Source organism: Athene noctua, chromosome 21, assembly GCF_965140245.1.
Source record: "Athene noctua chromosome 21, bAthNoc1.hap1.1, whole genome shotgun sequence".
Classification (NCBI taxonomy): Eukaryota; Metazoa; Chordata; class Aves; order Strigiformes; family Strigidae; genus Athene; species Athene noctua.
In genome coordinates this window covers 10,771,525-10,790,264 of record NC_134057.1, presented here as the reverse complement: position 1 = coordinate 10,790,264, position 18,740 = coordinate 10,771,525, and the positions used below count along the sequence as shown (strand labels likewise).

Here is an 18,740-nt window from a genome sequence, read left to right as displayed (position 1 = left end):
GTGCCCTTTCCTCTGAAACACTCACCAGTGGCACCTACCAGACAGAAATCGAAATCTGAGATTAGACAAAACCCGTGCTCATCCACAGTGCCAATCCCTGCATTAATACCTAGGCTCACAGCGAGCTGCGTATTTAGCTTTAGCTGCCACGCATAAAATATTTCCATAAGCAGAACAAACAAAAAACCTAGGCAAAAGGAGAAACCCTTACAAGAACAGGAAGATTTCCATATAAAAGAAATGGAAATTATACTACTTTGAGAGCTGAAAATAAAGACAATGTAATAGACGCCTACTTCACAATGAGATCTGTGAAAATGAGCAGTTGGAGGAGACAATGAAAAAATGGCATTTTGTTAAACAATAGGTAATTAACCTGTGAAATTCACTGACAAAGTATTCCTGAAACAAGAAGCTAGAAATCTGTAAAAGGCACGAACGTTGATACTCACAGTGGGAATATATCACAATATACTCCTCAAGACATAATTATCGGAGAAATATATAACTTCAAGTTCTAAGGACAAGAGTGAATCACTAACTGCCTAGAACAAGCTTTCCTCAGGCGAGTTACTAACTATTCTTCTCAGGAGCAAGCGCCATATCCTTCCTCCAACCATTTTAGCTTGAAAAGAGAAACAATAATCATATTCATGAGAGACGCACGTGTATCGTGAAAGACAGGAAAAAAAAGATTAAAAAAAAAAAAATCAGCTGCGGTTCAGAACACAGAGTTGCTGAAAACTGACTGTGACATTTGATGAACAAAGGGGAGATTCTGATCCTCCTTCCACTGGTGTGGTTTCTGGGTACAGCCGTCATTTCCGCGGAGGTTTGTGTGGGGACCCGGCCATGCTCACGGCCACAGCCAGGCAGGGCACACACGAGGGGCCCCTCTGCCCTGCTCACCGATCCTGGTGTTAGCGCCAAAGCTGCTCAGCACCCTGAGTGTTTGTCACGCACGGAGGTACAGCAAACCACCACGGACTGCATGTTTGATGCTGCCTAACTAGAAAACATTTGTAATGCAGCAAAGGAATTTATTCATCAGACTACTCCATCACTTTTGTTCTTTATTGTATGTCTGGTTTTCCTCACTCATTACCTGACCACAGAAGATGATGTTAAAAACTGTATTTCCTTCCACATTACTGAAAAGCTACATCTGTCATTCACAGTGCTGTCCAACCAAGATTTTTATTTTATACCAACTTGGAGGTTTCAAGATGTTACTTTAAAACAATGAGGTTCCTGCCTAACTCTCCCCTGGAAGTTTATAGCTTTGATATTTAAAAACAGAATCACGAGGTTTGCACCAGAGAAAAGGGCAGAAGAGGTGAAGTCAATCTGTAGAAGGAAAGTGTATTCACTTACAGAATAAAGTGCTTATGTACGTAAGAACCAATACTCCTCTGGGAGAAAAAATCTGCAAGTTCAGGACATATTTTTTCCTCCCCTTTTTTGCTAGATTAATCAAATCCTGCAGCAACACATGTCTGTTTTTGAAGTGATGATGGTGCTGTTGTAAATGTGTGTGTCCAGGTTTACAGTTTAATCCCTTGATTGCAAAATTTTGTTCCAAACACTCAGGGAGTGTACTTGCTTAGCAGAGCTATGAGGAGGATGAAAGTCCAAATTTCACAAATGACTGATAATTTTAGACTTGATGTTGACATGTTCCATCAAGATTGTTTTTCTGAAGCAATTAATTTGATTTCAAATTTTAGACATTTTCTTCTATATTTTCAAAGTTAAAAATGGAAACAAAAAAATAATTTCAAAATGAAAACTCAAACCGGTTTCAGTAATGACCAAATAAATCATTCTGGTATTTTTTTTTTAAATTCCCCTCCTTTCCACAGATACACCTGCCCTCTCCCTCAATACTGGTTTTCTTTCTTAAGTTCAAGGTGGACGTAGTTTTGCAAAGCTGTTCAGTTTTGACAGCAGTGCTGATACGGCTATCAAACTTTCTACTTGTTCCCACCTACCTAAATATATATTTAACTGAAGAGGATTTGACTTCAGTCCTGATATCTGTGCCCTCACAACAAAGCTTCCTTAGGAGTTAGCTGCATTAAGAGGAACTGCCTGCCTAAGGAAGGGCTGCAAAACCCTTAATGCACTATCAGTTTAACCCGCGTCCTCGGAGGAGCACAATACTGTACTTGTAGAGAGGTGACATCATCTAAGAGATAATAGTTCTTTTTCATCTTCACGTGGCTTTTTCATATTTCATCTTTTCACCAGTCAGTGTCTATCTTCTCTTTTCTCATTCTCAGGACAGCTAAAAATCAACATTTCTGTTCTTACAGTAAGCGTTTGCTTTCATTTTATTACACACGAGCACTTACGTATACCTTGTTGAGCATTTTAATCGTTGTGTCTTAATGTTTCAACCACTAGAAAATGAAAAGGGGTCAAGTGCATGGAAAGGTAATAAAACAGATTAGATTAGGGTTAGAAATGCTTAGAAAACATTCTACATACTTAACACCTAATTGAAATTGAGTCATTCTGGAGTGAAGCGGGTGAGCACACAGCAGGATGCAAAACAATAGAGCATGTAGAATCAGGCTTCTGATATATTGATTTTAATGCAGTAATAGTCCTGACAATTTGGCAGGGTAGGGAGTGGGTGGGCGGTGGTGCTGAGGAAGGACAAACATTACTCATGGTGATCAGTTTGAGGTGTCCATTTAACAAGTGCTGAGATCAGCCACGTGTCAGTTAAATCTTCAGCTAAACAGTGAATTAAGTAGCCAAACAGAAGCTGCTTCTTGTTCATAAGTCCTGCAAAGAAAACCCTGAGTCTCATGATACCATAGATTAATTCTCTAGGTCCTGCCTGGGACATCAGCAAACAGTCTTAGTGACTCCAGTGAGAATCACAAAGACAAACCCCTGAACATTTCACAGTCCTTCCAAGAGAAGTGCAGTCACTGTGGGGCTAGGATGAGACCTACTCTCCCCCTCGCAGGATATCATCTGAGCCTGCAATAAAATTGAAAATTATTTCCATCAGCAGCTTTGCTCTCTGTATATCAACGGCGAACGCAAATATTAGCATTTGGCTGGCTGACTGGTTTGTTAATTATTTCCCTGCACTGTGCTGCACTCAGATTACAAGACAGGCAATTACGCTTTCCAGACCTAATGTTCATACCCACAGCAATATACAGACAAAACCTTATGCATAAACGACACCAACCTGAAGGGAAGCTGCTATCTAAAAAAAAAAAAAACCACACCACCAACAAAAAAAATTCTATTAAAGAAAAAGAATTTGCTTGGAAATACATAATACCCATTCTCCCTTAGAAGGGACCTGAGTCAGGGGCAACCGAAAACTTCAGGGGATACAAGCAGAAAGGAAAAGGAAGAAGCCAAAAAGGGAAAATCTCCAAGAGATTTTTGTGAAAGGAACTGGAGACAGTAATCGCAAAGCTGAGATTTTTGCTAAACATATGTTGGAGAAGTTCTACTCACCTGGTCTTTCTTTGACCCTTTCTACTTCTGTGGCATCTGCACAGTGCCTGTTGCATCTTCTTAACTCTTCCCCTCCCTCTTGCTATGCAAAATCCCTTCTTTCTTGAACTGCCCCACATTCTGCCCTCCAGCCTGTTCCCTCCTAAATGGAGCAAGTGGCTACCAATGCCTCCATTTCCTCTTGGCTGACTCGATACCAAGCCTAAAACCCCTCCATCTCAGCAGCTCCTATGGGCAACTGGGGCAGCTCTGCCAGTGTCCCTGCAGCTCTGCTCTGTATGTGGCAGCTCTCCCAGGAGCACTAAGTGGGGATGCTGAGCATACGCCTGGCACTCACCCAAGGCACACAGCAAGCTCTCCACTTCACCTCCACGGAACATGGACACCTTTTTTCCAGGCAGTTTATCTTTCCTGCTGTCCTCTTCCTGGTTTTGTACTTATTTTAAAACCATTTTCAAACCTCTCTTCTCTTTATCATTACCAAGACCTCTGGTAACCCATAAAGAAATGTGGGTTCATCCACAGGAAATTTAATCCAGTTACAGAACTTGTCTATGCTGCCATGGATTGACTTTATGTATTGCTGTCAACAGGGCTGATAAATACATAATCTATATCAAATCCATGACTTTGTTTCTAAGTACCAGTAAGTAGATTGCAAGAATCTGAAAATGAGCTTGATTTAATGCTGAATTACCAAAGCGATCCGCAGTTACACCGCAGCTCTCAAAACCTTGTTGACATCACTGTATTACCACTCAAATCTCTCACACAACTAAATTGCTTTGTTTTAAGCTCAAATATGTTTTAGCAGTTTTCCTTGAGACCACTCATCCATACATTATAACCACAATGCTATTTACCTGAATTTTTAATGTCACCCCAATCCAAATTCACATTTGACTTCAGATTTCCTTACAGGAGTTTGCACAGCTTTTCTAGTTATCCATACTAACTCCATGTGAGTAACATAGGATTCACAAGTACATTTTAACTAGGCTGAAACAGGATTCAATTGGAGGGAGGATATAGGTTCTTTTTTATTTTCTGCTTTGCATTTACATGTTTTCTATGGCTATTACTGATCAGATAAAAGCATCAGATGTTCCTCTCACAGCTTGCTTTAAAATAACAGCAAAAAAGTTAGGATGAATAAGTGGTACTTTTGCACAGTGCGGGCAAAACCACCATACTTTAAATACTCAGAAATATATAAACAGGTATTGATTAGAAATAGGAAGCCACTATTCTCACCTCAATAATAAATTGGCTAAATACAGAATTTGGATTGCCTAGCTATAAAGAATGGTGTTACAGAATCAAAAGCAAAAGGCCGAAATACAACCAAAGTTATCAGAGAGGGATCAAAGCTCAGTGGTATAACCTTCAGCTATTAGTGTCTCACTTGAAATCACGAAGCATAGTTATTTATTATTAATGATTTAATTATTATATTGATTATAATTACTGAGAGATTTTAAACAGGAATCTATTTAAGGTAAACATAGAAATAATAATTTCTTAGCTTAAGAAGAGCAGAAAAAAACATTTGGGTTATGAAAGGATCTAACAGTGTAGAGCAAAGAATTAGCTATTATTAAGAGCAGAAGAGGCACTGAACAAAGATACAGTCCTTGTATGTAGCCCACCATACCCTGATCTTGAGATGCAACTTAATTCTGCCCATTAAACATAATAAATACAAATTTTGAAGAATCGAGTTCTTTAGCTGAGGAATACCTGCAGTGAACCCTAGTGATTTCCCCTGCTTAATTTTCACTTGCCATGCAGATGGTGTGCCGAGGCTCAGCCTACCCCATCCAAGTGCCACCAGGCTCCACTGCAGCCCTGCAACTCTTGGCTTCTTAATCGCATCCTGAAGGGTGAAAGTCACCAAGGGACAGATTTCAGGGCGGCACTGGGGACTGGTGTAGAGCATCACCCTGAAGAGACAGCTCCAGCATCAGGGACTCACAACTGAACTTCGAAGGTATGAGGATTCAAAAGAGTACTATAAAGCTCTGTAACTGCTTTCCATTCATACAGAGGAGTTCAAGTCAGGTCCAAATCCAAAAAGATTTCTAATACTATGCAGGTGAAGTCTATTTTTCCCCTTACCACTCAATGTTTTCTAAAAGCATAAAGCCTACTCAGGATACTTTGAGCATCCTGACCACAAATTACTTTTAGTTTCCTGAAGCTCTTAATGAAGCATCTTTACTTAGCTGACTTCCCCGTAATTCCTCTTACTTGGGGTATGGACCTTACAGTGTGCCACATGGCTTTTAGAGCATTTCTAATTGACATATGCAGGAGAGAAAAATTAACAAACATGGATAATTAGATCTGAACTACAGTCTGCCTCATTTAGGCCTTCGCTTTTTCTGTTTCCAAGCTAAAACACTTCAGTGAGCTAAAACACTTCAGTTAATGCCTGCATCTGAGAGACTCTGACTGGAAGCATAACTCTACATCTTAAGACTGCTAAGCCAAGAAAGTCAGCCACGACTTGTCAGAAGAATTTGTTTCCTTCTGAGGCACTCAAGCACTGTTTGAAGTTGTCAGAGTAATGCAGAGACACCACCGGGCCAGCCTGTGCCCGGTGCACAGACACCAAGAGGTGGCCAACCCCTGAAGGTACCTGAACGCCAAGAAAAACAGACTTTGGTGTATCGCTGCTCCCACTGTAAGAAACAATGGGGACGCCAGTGATTTTTATTTTTTTTTTCCCCAAATCTTAATGAGGCCTGACAGATTTTATAGTGGCTGGTAGGCAAGAAACACCACAGTAAAAAGGACCCAAATGAAACTACAAACCTCACATGCACAAATATCTCATTGACAGATTGATCTAGTAAAGCCTTAGTGTTTCACCTGATTGAACAATTCCTCATTCCACTTCTTAAAAATACTGTATCATCCATTCCGATTAGCTTCAAGTGCATAATTTACCTTTTGACAGGAGCATGCTTAAACTAATCAATGTTAATCAATAAGAAAAGGTCCTAGCCCTAATACATTGTGACCTTCCTGTGTACCATAACATTTTGGGTGATGTATCGACTTCCTCGTGGCAGGATGCAACCAGGAACTGTTCATCTGAAAGATTACAACTGTCATGGGCATTTAGTCAATTGTGAGATGTGACCATGATACCCATCTTGACCTTTCCATGGTAAGTGCAATATAATATGTGAAAGGATTCACATGGAGATTACCTTTAGCTTATCCAGAGAATATTTGTCAAATTAAACCATGATTTTTAATCTCACCTCTAAACTGGTATTTGGGGGGGGAGTGATGCGCACTCTGACAACAGTTCTAATCCCTAAGTAGAATCTTCTTGTAATGAAAACTTCATTGCCCTTTAAAGCCTTGGCATATGTCCAGTTTCCAGGCTCTTTTCTAAAACCAACAAGGACACTTTATGCAGTGAGTGTCAATAGCAGTCCACTCAATTAAACTGCTCATGTAAGGAATATATTTATATTTACTGCAGTGACTGACATCGATATTTTATTCTATTTTCCATGGAAAAAGCTGCTCATTAATTTTAACAGCATCAAACATTGCTACTCAAAGATAGTAACTCACAGCTCTATCAGAATGCTAACCCGATATCTCTTACCAAATCCTGCTATCCTATTGTACCTGCTCAGGTACACAACTGGGCATCCAGTGGGATTCACCTCTATTTTGCAAGGCGTGAGGGAGGCCCACCTCTCAGCTCACAGTAATACCTGGTAGCTTCCTTAATCTACTAGTAGGATGTGCCTTTTTTAATGCTTTGAGCACACGGCATCATCAGAAATTTGGGGAGGAAGCCTTGGCTACCGGAGGCAGATGGCTCGCAAAAGGTTTAGAGTCACATGTCTAAAAAATTAACTCACTAGTATCACATGTCACATGCACCATTAGTGTTCCTCTCCTCCTGCTGATCTGCTTAAAATTTTGAATTTATACACACTGTGATTCAGTAAAGCATGTAAGCAGCTGTTTGACTACTCTGCTTTCCTTATCTTTCCAAGGGAGGTTTTGCAATACCTCTCCTGAGTACGGGTGCACGCAGTTACCTACAGACTAAGGTGCTCCCCGAGTGAATCCTGGAGGGCTCCAACACAGCGTGTTCACACGGTCACAGAGCTCAGTACTGGTCCAGCCTAGGTCATAATTATTCTAGTGAACGCCACATGGAATATCTAACATTGCACCAGCTTTGAATTTATTTCTTTCTGATATTTAGCCAGCATTTTCTTATTTTAACCTTTAAATCCCACTGAGAATCGTATTGGCATATTTAAATATAATTTGTGTAGAACTCAACGGAACAGATTAAAGGACAGAGCTTCATTTTTAATTTTCTTTTTATACTATTTGATTATTTTTTTTAGGTGTCATCTAACCTCAGGCTACATTTCCATGGCAGTATGAACATATTTGCAGTTGAAAATATGATGAGTCCATTTCTAGTGAAACGTTATCAAATGCAAATGGCACATCTTTGTCAACACTTGCGGCCAGGTTATTAAATACTGCTTTCTGACAGGAAGCAGGTATTCATCTCCTTAATCCAATCTGACATGGCTGCAACCATTCGCTTCCACATCCAGTAATTCAGAGATCCTTACTGGAATCTTGATGTGGACCTTGTTTCCCAAACTTTTAAGTGCTACTATGCTAGCTCTCGAGTCCCAGGTGGGACTCCTGAGTGTAAAGGTGCTGCTGCTGCTGCCTCATCCAAGGAGCAGGCATTTGGTACGGGGCATTCAGCTTCCATGGCTTTAAGGCTGCAGTCAAAGGCAGAAACAGCCAGGGAAAAACTTAAGTCATTCCAGGAATGGGTTTCAGGAGATATATTCACAATGCTGAACACATACACTAGCAAGTTATCACTAGCATTAGTGTTCCTTTCAAAAAAAAAAAAAAAAAAAGTCACATTGATACGGGCTCAGATTCTACCTCTAGTATGTAAGCAGTCCCTGAATGAAAACATCCTTAGTCTGATGAATGTAATAGAATCATTCAAAGAAGGGAAAATATTCCAAATCAGTATTTTCATTTTCTGTTTGTTTTTACTGATCATCTCCTATAATGCTTTTAGGAAATGTTTCTACAGTATAGTCTGAGTACCAGTATTTCAGACCGCGCTTTCATCAATACTGTTTATATAGATTTAATTTGCTCTTAAACTGGGATAGATACCCTCTTCTAATTCTTCTGAGCATAAACACAGCCTAAATCTGGTTCTGATTTAAAATGTGCCCATCAGCAGACCTAAAACATGCACAGAATTGGTTACTATTCACAGCTTCAGATAAAAGAAAGCAGTTTACAATAACCACTGAATTCTCCTTGCTTGCAGTTTGCTGTCACCACATCCTTTATTTATGGTAGGCCTGAAATAAATACTGCAAGATCAGCCATCTTTTGGTGCTGCACAAAAAAAAAGGAAAGCTTAAATATTTACTATAAGTCTCTCATAGCTTTGCCTCTGACACTTTCTCTTTCACTAGAGAAGAAGATTATTTAGCTCATGATTTTCCTGCAAAAGACAGTCACTTGTGACTGTCTGAAAGTGAACGATCACTGGGATGCCCTGGGAGGGGGAGGCTGTGTCAGTGCACGCCAGGCACCAAGGCTGCACCTCCCCTGCTCCTCTCCAGCAGCACAGGGTGACACCAAGGCAGGAGTCTTCGAGTGTCACAGGAATGTTTGTGCCAGCAGAATGAGGGGCACTCATGTTACAGCACTTTCCAAAACTAAGCCAGGACATTTGGTGAATCCTTTCTAAGGAGCCTGATCAGATTGCTTGAGTTAAGATCAAATGAACGTCGTGGATGCTCCAGTGAAACCTGTTGACAAATAATACTGCGCTCTCGTGCGCTGCGTTTACTGTGAATTTAAAAAAGAAACCTGCTTGCAGGAAATAATAGATTTTGCATGCATTTCGTTTTTCACCTGGGAACTGATTACTGTAGGACAGTAAGTTTATGGCCTAGTATCCGTGCAACAACCAGCCAGTTAAAGATGAACTTTGGCTCAGAACTAAAATGCCTGGGGGCAGCTGTGTAGCTCAAGTAACTGATTAGAAATTGATACTGAAAAATGATTGAGAACTAAACTCCAGGAGGTCACAAAAAGATTAAAAGCAAAGTAATACCTTTTTCCACCACAACCCAGATCACTACAGAGTACGACCACAGCCTTCCACAGCATTGTCTAGCAGAACCAGCACCAATCCCCCCTCCATCTATCGAGAGCAATGTGCTTTTCTAAGGACTGAGCTGCATCTACAGAAGTATTTCATGTTTTAGAGTGTCAGCCTTGTTTGCCTGGATACTATCACACCTCATGGAGCTCTACTGGGTAATAGTGCATAGTGCCAAAGAAATTTATGTTCTTCTCCCCTCACTGCTGCTCTCTTCTTCAGCAAAAGAGAATTCACCTCCCAGATGTATTTTGTCTTCAGAACTGAAGGAAGCAGAGCTGCTCTGCAGAGTCCCATACCTTTCCACGCCACTGGATCACAAGTCTCTTTCTCCAGGAATAGTCCAAATACTTCAACTGCCAGCCACTTGCCTGCTGCATCCTTAAACTTCCCAAAAGCAGCAGAGGGAGGCATGCTGCAGGCTCTGGAGAACTAGGCAGCCAGACATTGAAAATGAGCAGTCAGAAAATGCAGCAGTTCATTCAAGCCAGCAACAAGACAAATTCTGGCTGCCTGATCAAACCTCTGGCACAGCTGGCAAGACCTCCATTCTAATTTTGTGGTTTCATATGAAAATAGCCTGGGTGAGGTGATAAAAACAAAATTTAACAGGGGGTTTAGGGAAGGAAGCTGTTCGTAAAAAACCTTGACATCCACCAAGTCCTGAAGGCGTAATGGGATATCTCCGTGCCTGAGAATTCCACTCAGGCCAGCACAGCACACTAAACATTCACTGAACAGCTATGACAGCGTAACTTGACAGTGCAGATGGATGATACTTGAAGAAAAACTAGGTTTGTACAGTCAGAGAAGTGCAGCCTCTCATTGTTTAGGCAAGCAAGTATGAGTGAGCATTCTTAATGCTTCCCTTCTGCTACGTTTGATGTCTCGCGATTTGATGTCTTGCACCAGTGCTGACACCATGTACAGCTTTTCTTGACAGACAAATAAAAAATAACCAGTTCCCCACCCTGATAAAGAAGCCCCACAGGGAACTTAAGTGTGATAATAAAAGTGAGTAGCAGCAAACACTGTCTGATCTGTCAGGTTATAAACAAGGCTCATGAAACCTTCATGGCCAGTATCAATAAAAGGAAAGGCCATCGCTCTTGAGAGCCAAGAGCCATTAGAAAAATAAAAAGCTTTCTGTCTCAGAGCATTTATGTCTAGATTTTATGTTCTTCACTGCTTCCTTCCATGACCTTATAGACTACACAAACAAGTTCACTTCTACTTCCAGTGCTGCAACAGCAAAACTAAGGCACAGATTGCCTGGTAAGGCTTTCCATGACCTTGAAACGTATTCTGTAGAGCCACGTGATTGCTTCCCATAAATGTCCAAAACCATCAAAATTTAGAGCTTAAGTTTTCCCACCACAACAGTCAATTTCCTAATGCACATAGATGCCTTCTCCATTTGAAAGGATTTCCAATGTTTCCACACTTTTATGCAAATTAGATAAGTGAGTGTGCCCATCTCTATGTTCTTTATGGAAACTAGCTTTGTTTTTCCATAGTAATGGAACACTTCAGTTTCACTGCTGCATGCCCCTATGTTGGGGGCCCCAGAGTTGAACACAGCACTACAGTCATTTGGCAGTTCATTATCCACATTAAATTGATTACCTGTATCACATCCTATTATTTTGAAACCAAGAGACAAGGCAAGCCTTAAAAAAAAAAAAAGAAACAATAGAACAAGAAATCAAAAAATGATACTTCCACTAGAGTTATGTGGACAAAGAATAATGTATACCACAATAAATAAAGCTTTAGCAGTCTGAAAATACTTTAAGAAAAATTAATAATTACTTCAATCATTAAACAATAAGGAAGATGTCCTGGATGCTGTAAAACAGTTTTGGTTTTTTTAATGTGGACACTAGAGCTGCTGGTGTTGTAATCTAGAGGTCGGCAAGAACAAAAGCACAACAATTACTCACATGAAATATCCCTGCCAACACTTGATCAAAGTTATTGTTTTAATTGACTTGCATCTGTGATATGTATTAGGACAATCTGGTTTTGTTAGTCACAGATTTGGGAACCCTTCCTCTGTGTGGAAAGATAGGTGATGGTTGGTAGTCTTAAATGCTGGGATGGAGGCAGCCACTGGACCACTCTTCAGGCCCAATGTTCAGAAACAACAACTCCAAAGGCACAACAAGCCCAAGCACAGTAAGAAACATTTTCTCTCAATGTACAAACAGAAGGATCTAATAGAAAAGCAGGCAGAAGTTCTAAAATAAATTATCAGAAAGGATTTTCCTTAACTTTCAAATACAAAATAATCTAGAACCACATAAATCTTCTTAAAGACAGCATACATATATTCATAATATCACTAACATTCCTTAGTCACAGGTTTTATAGGATGCTCTTTGGAATGCAAAGCCTTTAACTTCTATCAACATACTTCTGAAGAGTGAGGCTCAAGTTGTGGCTGGCTGACTTGATCTTGTTCTGGGCCTCTAAATGGGTCATGCTGTCAGTGTTGACTCCATCAATGGCTACCACAAGGTCCCCTTGGTTCATCTGTGACTGTGCTGCCTTGCTGCCAGGGGTGATCTGTGTGGGAAAAGAAAAAAAAAAAAAGCCATATCAGGGTAAGTCATTCTGTACAAAAAGCACTTATAAAGAACTCACCCAGAATTACAGTGAGGAATATACATAGAGCAATGAATACAGTAATAGGTACAACACCAGCTGTATCTATTATTGTACGGGTAGAACAACAAAATTTATGGAAATTAAACAAGTGAAAAGTTAATTCACATTTCTGCAAAGGTCCAGGATATCTACTTGTCATTACTTCCATTTTGAGAGGTTAAGCCCAATGTAGTGGTTCCCTTACCACATATTATCTCCTCCTCAAGGGGATAATTATCCCTATTTATATTGGAGTAGTACATAGAGACATTACTCAGAAGTGGAAAACTAATGAACCACTATACAGTGCATGATTTTATTGTAGTTTTCCTCCTAAAAGCCATTTTTCCCAAATTAATTTGTTATACTGAATGGACAGAAAATTAATGTGTGTGAGAGGCCTTGGATATGCTTTGCTTCTTTTATAGCAAGCTTTATAGGAAATCATTCTGCTTAACCTTACCCACATACAGCTATAGCTCCATTACCAAGACCGATTACTACATACCCGAGATGACCTCATCAACCTGTTGTACCTGACAATCCAAAGACAGGCCAGCACTTTTAGAAACAGAAGACACAATGCTTCAACCAGAAACTCAACTACTGAGGCAACAGTTCAGAAACTCTGGTCATTCGTTATGGCATCACATTTTGTTAGCTCCAGACGCCTTGTGAACTGCATCTTCTCCAAATGGACAGTATCCTGACTTCAATTTTACACAGCCCTCTCAGCTTGCATCTGAATGTCATTGATACTGAACAGCTACTATGAAACCCGACGCCGTTAGGGAACTCCAACTAAATCAGAAGAGCCTTCACATACTATCAGCCAGACAAATTTTAGTGAGCGCATCAGAGTTGTCCTCTGCTTTCAGCACTCAGTACTTCAAGGGTACAGACACAAGCAATACGTCTTTGCTCTTTACTTTTAGGTACTCCCTTCCTTACATTCCTCACTTCTGAGAAAAGACGAAGGTAATTAAAATACTGCAACAAAGGCTGCAGTCAAAAACTTTGTTCCTTCAGCACAGTGAACATAAAAGAAAGATGTGTCTGATTATGAGCCAGGTTTCCCCTGTTCAGTCAGATTGAAACTTAAATTCCTAAGGAAACCAAAACCCAACACAAATCCAAACACTTCTCCTCATCAAGTGTGAAGTGAAACTCCTTAACCTGCCTTCCACAATACGACCTCAAAACACTTAAAAATATGCACATACTCAAACCAAAGCAATCCTTCCAAAACAATTCCCCAGACTGCTTGTTTGTGCTCTTCCACTGGCAAAGGCAAAGAAGAAAAAAGGAAAAAACCTTTTTCAGTCAGTATTGAGGCTGGCAGTCTAATTGACAGTGTAGTCTGACAATGAGAGTCATGAATTTACTCGAACACAAGCTCTAGTATCAGGGTGCTAGAAGACTGCACCCTGGATACTCAGACATTGACATTCTGCTTAAAAAGAGAGATTACTTTGCAATTAGGCACTGTAAATAACATCCCAGGACTGATCTGACTGGAAGAGATGGCTTTCTCTACCTTTTCATTAGAGATAAAAGCAGTAAGAGTTCTGTTCCCTGAGAGAAGGACAGCCACGGATACAATGCACTCATGCACAGTGGAGTTGACCGATAAAGGCAGAGCCATCCTCTGATGTATTTTTCTGGTGTTAAGGAAATGAGAGGTCGTAGTTTCAATGGAGTTTTGTCCTGCATTCTAATGCACCCCCATAGGAAGAAATTAGTAGAAACAAAAGATTCTTATTATAAGCCATTATACAAACTTAGCTCCTATGCGTTTCATTGACTCGCATTATGCAAAGCACACGGAATCCAGAAGTCTATACAGCACATGGGTTATCTGCAAACCCACATGGACTTGTACAGTTACTGAAAGACCACACACTGCACAGTCCCCCAGATATGTCAAAAAACAGAATCTACAATAAAGTAAGAAGTCAGGAAAAGGCAAAATGTGAACAAAAGCCAAATTCAGATAAATCAGTCAGTAAGACTTGACTTTATCAAGAAGCACACTTCTGTCCTTCTAAATTTATCCCTTTATTAACAAACTGTTCGCTAGTCAGGTAGACACCAAGGCTTGAACCTTCTTGATAAAGAGTTTTCAATAAACAGTCTTCACATATCACTTTTCTAAGATACCACATTGTACCTCCTCATGAGCCACACAAGTTCTTGCCACAAAACGCTGTGTGATGCTGACACTTCCAGGCTCCAGACAGCCGGTCCCAAACGCTGGGAACTCCCCCTTTTGTTCATCAAGAACAAAGACTAATTTTTGAACATCAACCCTGAAAGTCAAATGTCTGCTCTAATTTGGGAGTTCTGGTTTAACACCTACATCTCTCCTTCCGCTGCCCAGTGATGCTTCAAACAAAATAAGGCCAGAGAAGCAGAGCTTCCACAGAAAGGATGAAGAAATCTAGACCTGGGACTAGTTTAGATAGCTGTAACATACTGACTTCCCTCTCAGTTTCTCCGATTTCTGCTTTTTACATCCCTAAGTTTAAATGTTATATCTTAAAATAAAGATACAGCAGGTAACTACAACTGTCCTAGAATTAAGAGTCATACTTAGAGGGAGAGGATGGTTATAAGTAGTGACCTGATTTCATTTACTCTAGTGGGATATTTTCTGCCTAACATTTTTAGAAAACACTACCTAAATGAAATGAATATTCATCAGAAAAATCTATCAAACAGGGTCCTGTGTAACTCTGAATTTATGATTTATATGGATTTCTAACTATGGTCATTGCAACACTCTTTCTGAAGCAAAGAACTACAGGAAAATCACACTGTGAAGGATGAGGAAACAGTCTCAATCATGGCCTACCAGCCAGTCTTCCTCTGTTTGAAAAGAAAACGAAAGGGATTTATAGTCAGTTCTTCAGCTAAGTATAATGGTAACAAATTCTGGGCTGGAATCCTTCATACACGTCTCCCTTCCCAAACCCCATGTCAGGGGCCAGCACTCATTGATGTCACTCTGCCTCTGCAATTCAGTTTATCCTACCTTCATAGACTCACGAGTATAAAAGAGGGATCTAGTTTATTATATCTGTAATTCAGAACCATAACTAGCATCTGGAAAGACTTCTTCACCGAGTCTTCCCACTGGCTAAGAGCATGCTATGTAGATTATTTGTTTCTGTAGAGCTTTATGTAGAAGGCATTATTAAAGTCTTGATGTATAATCTGTATAAAATATTCAAAGTACAAAATTATACCTATTTTAGTTAGAAGATAACAGGCTTCTTTGTGATCCTTCCAAGTGAACCCGCAGCGTGCATTTACAGCAAACACTGAGAACAGTCGGTAATTGTTGGGGACAAAATACCAGTGTACAGACGGAGATATAGGGCAGCCAGATCCCATGTGTCAGGGCACATTCAAGACTATCTTGTTCCCATTTTCCGAGATCCAGCAGAAAGGAATGGAATGCAAAGTGTTTATCTGTTGGTATTTTTCCTTGGAAAATTCATCTCTGATCTACTACAAATTTACTAAAGATAATGACAAACAGAGGAGATCTCACTGTGTCTTTGTAAAATCTTTAGGGATTATTTTCTATTTAAAAAGGTTTTTAAAAAATATTTTTTAAATGAAGGGTGAATGTTAATTAACCCTTGTAATTAGACTGCAAATCCAGATCTCGCTACATAGTAAAATTCTAGTTTGCTCTTATCTCAGCCTCTTCCACTAACAAAAGTACTCTCCTAGTACTCTCTAAACCAAACATGCATTTCCCAATTTGATCACTGAGGGGTTTTTCTTAAAACATATCTGGACAAGATCTAGACAGAACTATTTCAGAAAACGTTTGTAATAATCTTAACTCAGATGTGCTGGATTACAACACAGCTTTCAGACACTAGGTGTAGCAAATGACTTTATTTAAGGCTACAGTGATATGTTCACGAGAGATTCAAGGTTACAGGTATTTCTGTCAATTGATTTCCAACATCCAATCCAGGGTACAACTGACAGGTTTAATTTTTACAGTATTTCTTTAGTGCCTCAAGCCCCAGCACAGACCTCATCTTGAGCAGCCAAGCATCTTTTACCTCTCAGAAGGCAGAGGAACAATTGCTGCTTCAGAGATGTAAATTTTCTGCCCTCACAGATTTCCTACACGGCAGACACCTGACTTCCAATATCCCCAGCTTAAAGCAAGCAGGCAGCCTGGAAGTATCACATGTTGCAGAGAATTCTTACTGCACTCTGTTGTGAGCAGATCTATAAGCCAAGTGAATATATAGCATGACAGCAACAGCTGTGCCCTAAAAATTAAGTCTGTGCTGGGTTCAGAGTAAATACTACTTAGGAGGAGCTCTGGGAGGCAGCGGACGGAGCGCAGCTGCTGCACCACCTTGAGAACAGCATGTGTTCCCATCCAAGCCCCTCAGCTACACTCCAAAGAGGGATCAGGCAGCATCTGAGTGGTTGAGTGTTAAAATACTAACGAGAATGCTTGTAGAAACAGATGGATGGACACAGTTTACCTACCCCAAGGAACTCCTAATTCACAAGGCAGACAAAAATACATAGTGAGGCCGATACAGCTGAGAAGTTGTTAACGTGCCGACAGTGTTAGTCAGGGCCTCTTCTTTTTCCAGGACTTGAGCTGTGCCCAACCCCAACCCCAAAATCAACAAGTTGTATTTTATGCTTTTCATTTAAGAACAACTTTTCAGAGAATCAAGTATTCACTAGCACTAGAAATATTCTAAAGCCCTGGGAATGAATATCCTCTCCTCTTCAGGATCTCTGGAATAAAATATTAAAAGAAAGTGTTCCTTTCCATAATCAGAAAAGCTATAGAAATCAGAGACAGGACATAAGCTATCAGGTGCCAGAAACTGTAACATACTCTTACAAAAAAAGGAATGGACAGACACTAAGGATCACTAGAAAACATGTTTCCGTTATGGAGAAAATGGCATTTAAATCTCCCTCTGTTAAATTTTTGCAAGTGGGCTTTTGTGCAGATGCTTCTAACAAACCTTCAGGGGCTTTCTAAGCACTGAGGCTCATAATGCCGGGCAATGGCAGCAAAACTTCATTTCACACAGAGGAGCATGACCTACTGAAATGAGTAGAGACATTCTTTGAAATCCCACCACGGAACAGCCACACTGAACTGGCAAATGCCCATATGAATCCAAGTAGTTATCTATGGACTGAAGACAACTGTTCCTCTCCCATTGTGAGCAAGTTAATTGGGGAAATGTATATTATTATTTCCTAAATGAGTTGCTTTCTAGCCCTGTCCCCACAGTAAAGGTGTAACAGCTCCAAAGAGAAAAAGCATGGGTTTTCTTAGAAACTAGAAGACAATTCTGGACAAGAAAAAACAGCAAGAAAAGAAATAAACCCACTAGGATAAGTCATCAGGCAGAAATTCACCATTTCATTCAGCGTATTGCCAGAAGGCATAAAACAGAAACAAAGAAAGAAACAGCCTAGATATCCTACACCACAGAGCAAGCATCCCACTGCCTTTGATACCTTTGAGTGTCAGATCGGAGAGCTGTGCAAAACTGATTAAACATAAAGACAAGAGGATTGAAGGAAACTGAAAATTAAAGTCCTTGCACGTATCCCTAACCAAGCCCAAAGAAAATTCCCTTTTTGCAGTTACCATTTGCCTGGAGAATATGTCTCATTGTTTTGATTTTACTCCTTTTTTTTACAGGCTTTTTTTTTTCTTTCCTTTTTTAATGATACAGCACAACTGGCCTTAAATGAACACTCATGGCATCTGCAAAATATGCCACTGACACCTTGAAGAGCTTCCATTTATATTAAACAGAGCTGAGCTGGCAAGCTGCAGAGACACTTTGAAGTGGCCTCTCAGGCCATGCTACATCTGTAGGTAGAAAGGGAGATTACAATACATGTGAGAACACCAAAATAGCTTTAATCTACCTCTCTCAGATGGCAGAGAGCCACAGAGATTTTGTGGGACAGCCAGTCAAGTACTTATAATTCAGGACACCCTGTGCTGAAAACTGTCCAAGAGCACTTGAGCTATCCAGCTTACCTCAGTCTGGGTATGCCAGGTCATGCTGGAAGGAGACCACCCTAATTAACACCAGAAACATTCCTTCTACTCAATGCCTTTATGAGGCTGCTGTTTATGCACAATATATAGGCTCTTCAAGGAAGAAGACAGACAGTTAGCCCTTCTTGCCAAGCGAAATAGTCCCAGGTGATGAAAATAAGCCAAATCTAAAAGATTTTCAGCTGGGAAATGAAAGGAAGCATATAGTCAGTGCTTAGGGGATTGCCCTAGGTAAGGCTTTGGGGGATTGTTTGAGTGTGAATGCTCCTGTTCCTCGTTGGAAGAAAGATCATTCTGTTCCCTGCCTCA

The 18,740-nt window shown here is 40.3% G+C and overlaps 1 protein-coding gene across 2 annotated transcripts in view; it reads right to left on the bottom strand.

Moving 5' to 3' along the window:
- LDB3 (LIM domain binding 3) overlaps positions 1-18,740 on the bottom strand; it is a 74,194-nt gene that overhangs the window by 28,794 nt on the left and 26,660 nt on the right. For both annotated transcript variants that reach the window (XM_074924467.1, XM_074924468.1), the window contains exon 3: positions 12,114-12,265. In XM_074924467.1, coding sequence (XP_074780568.1) covers positions 12,114-12,265 — 152 coding nt within the window. The remainder of the gene's footprint in view (positions 1-12,113; positions 12,266-18,740) is intronic.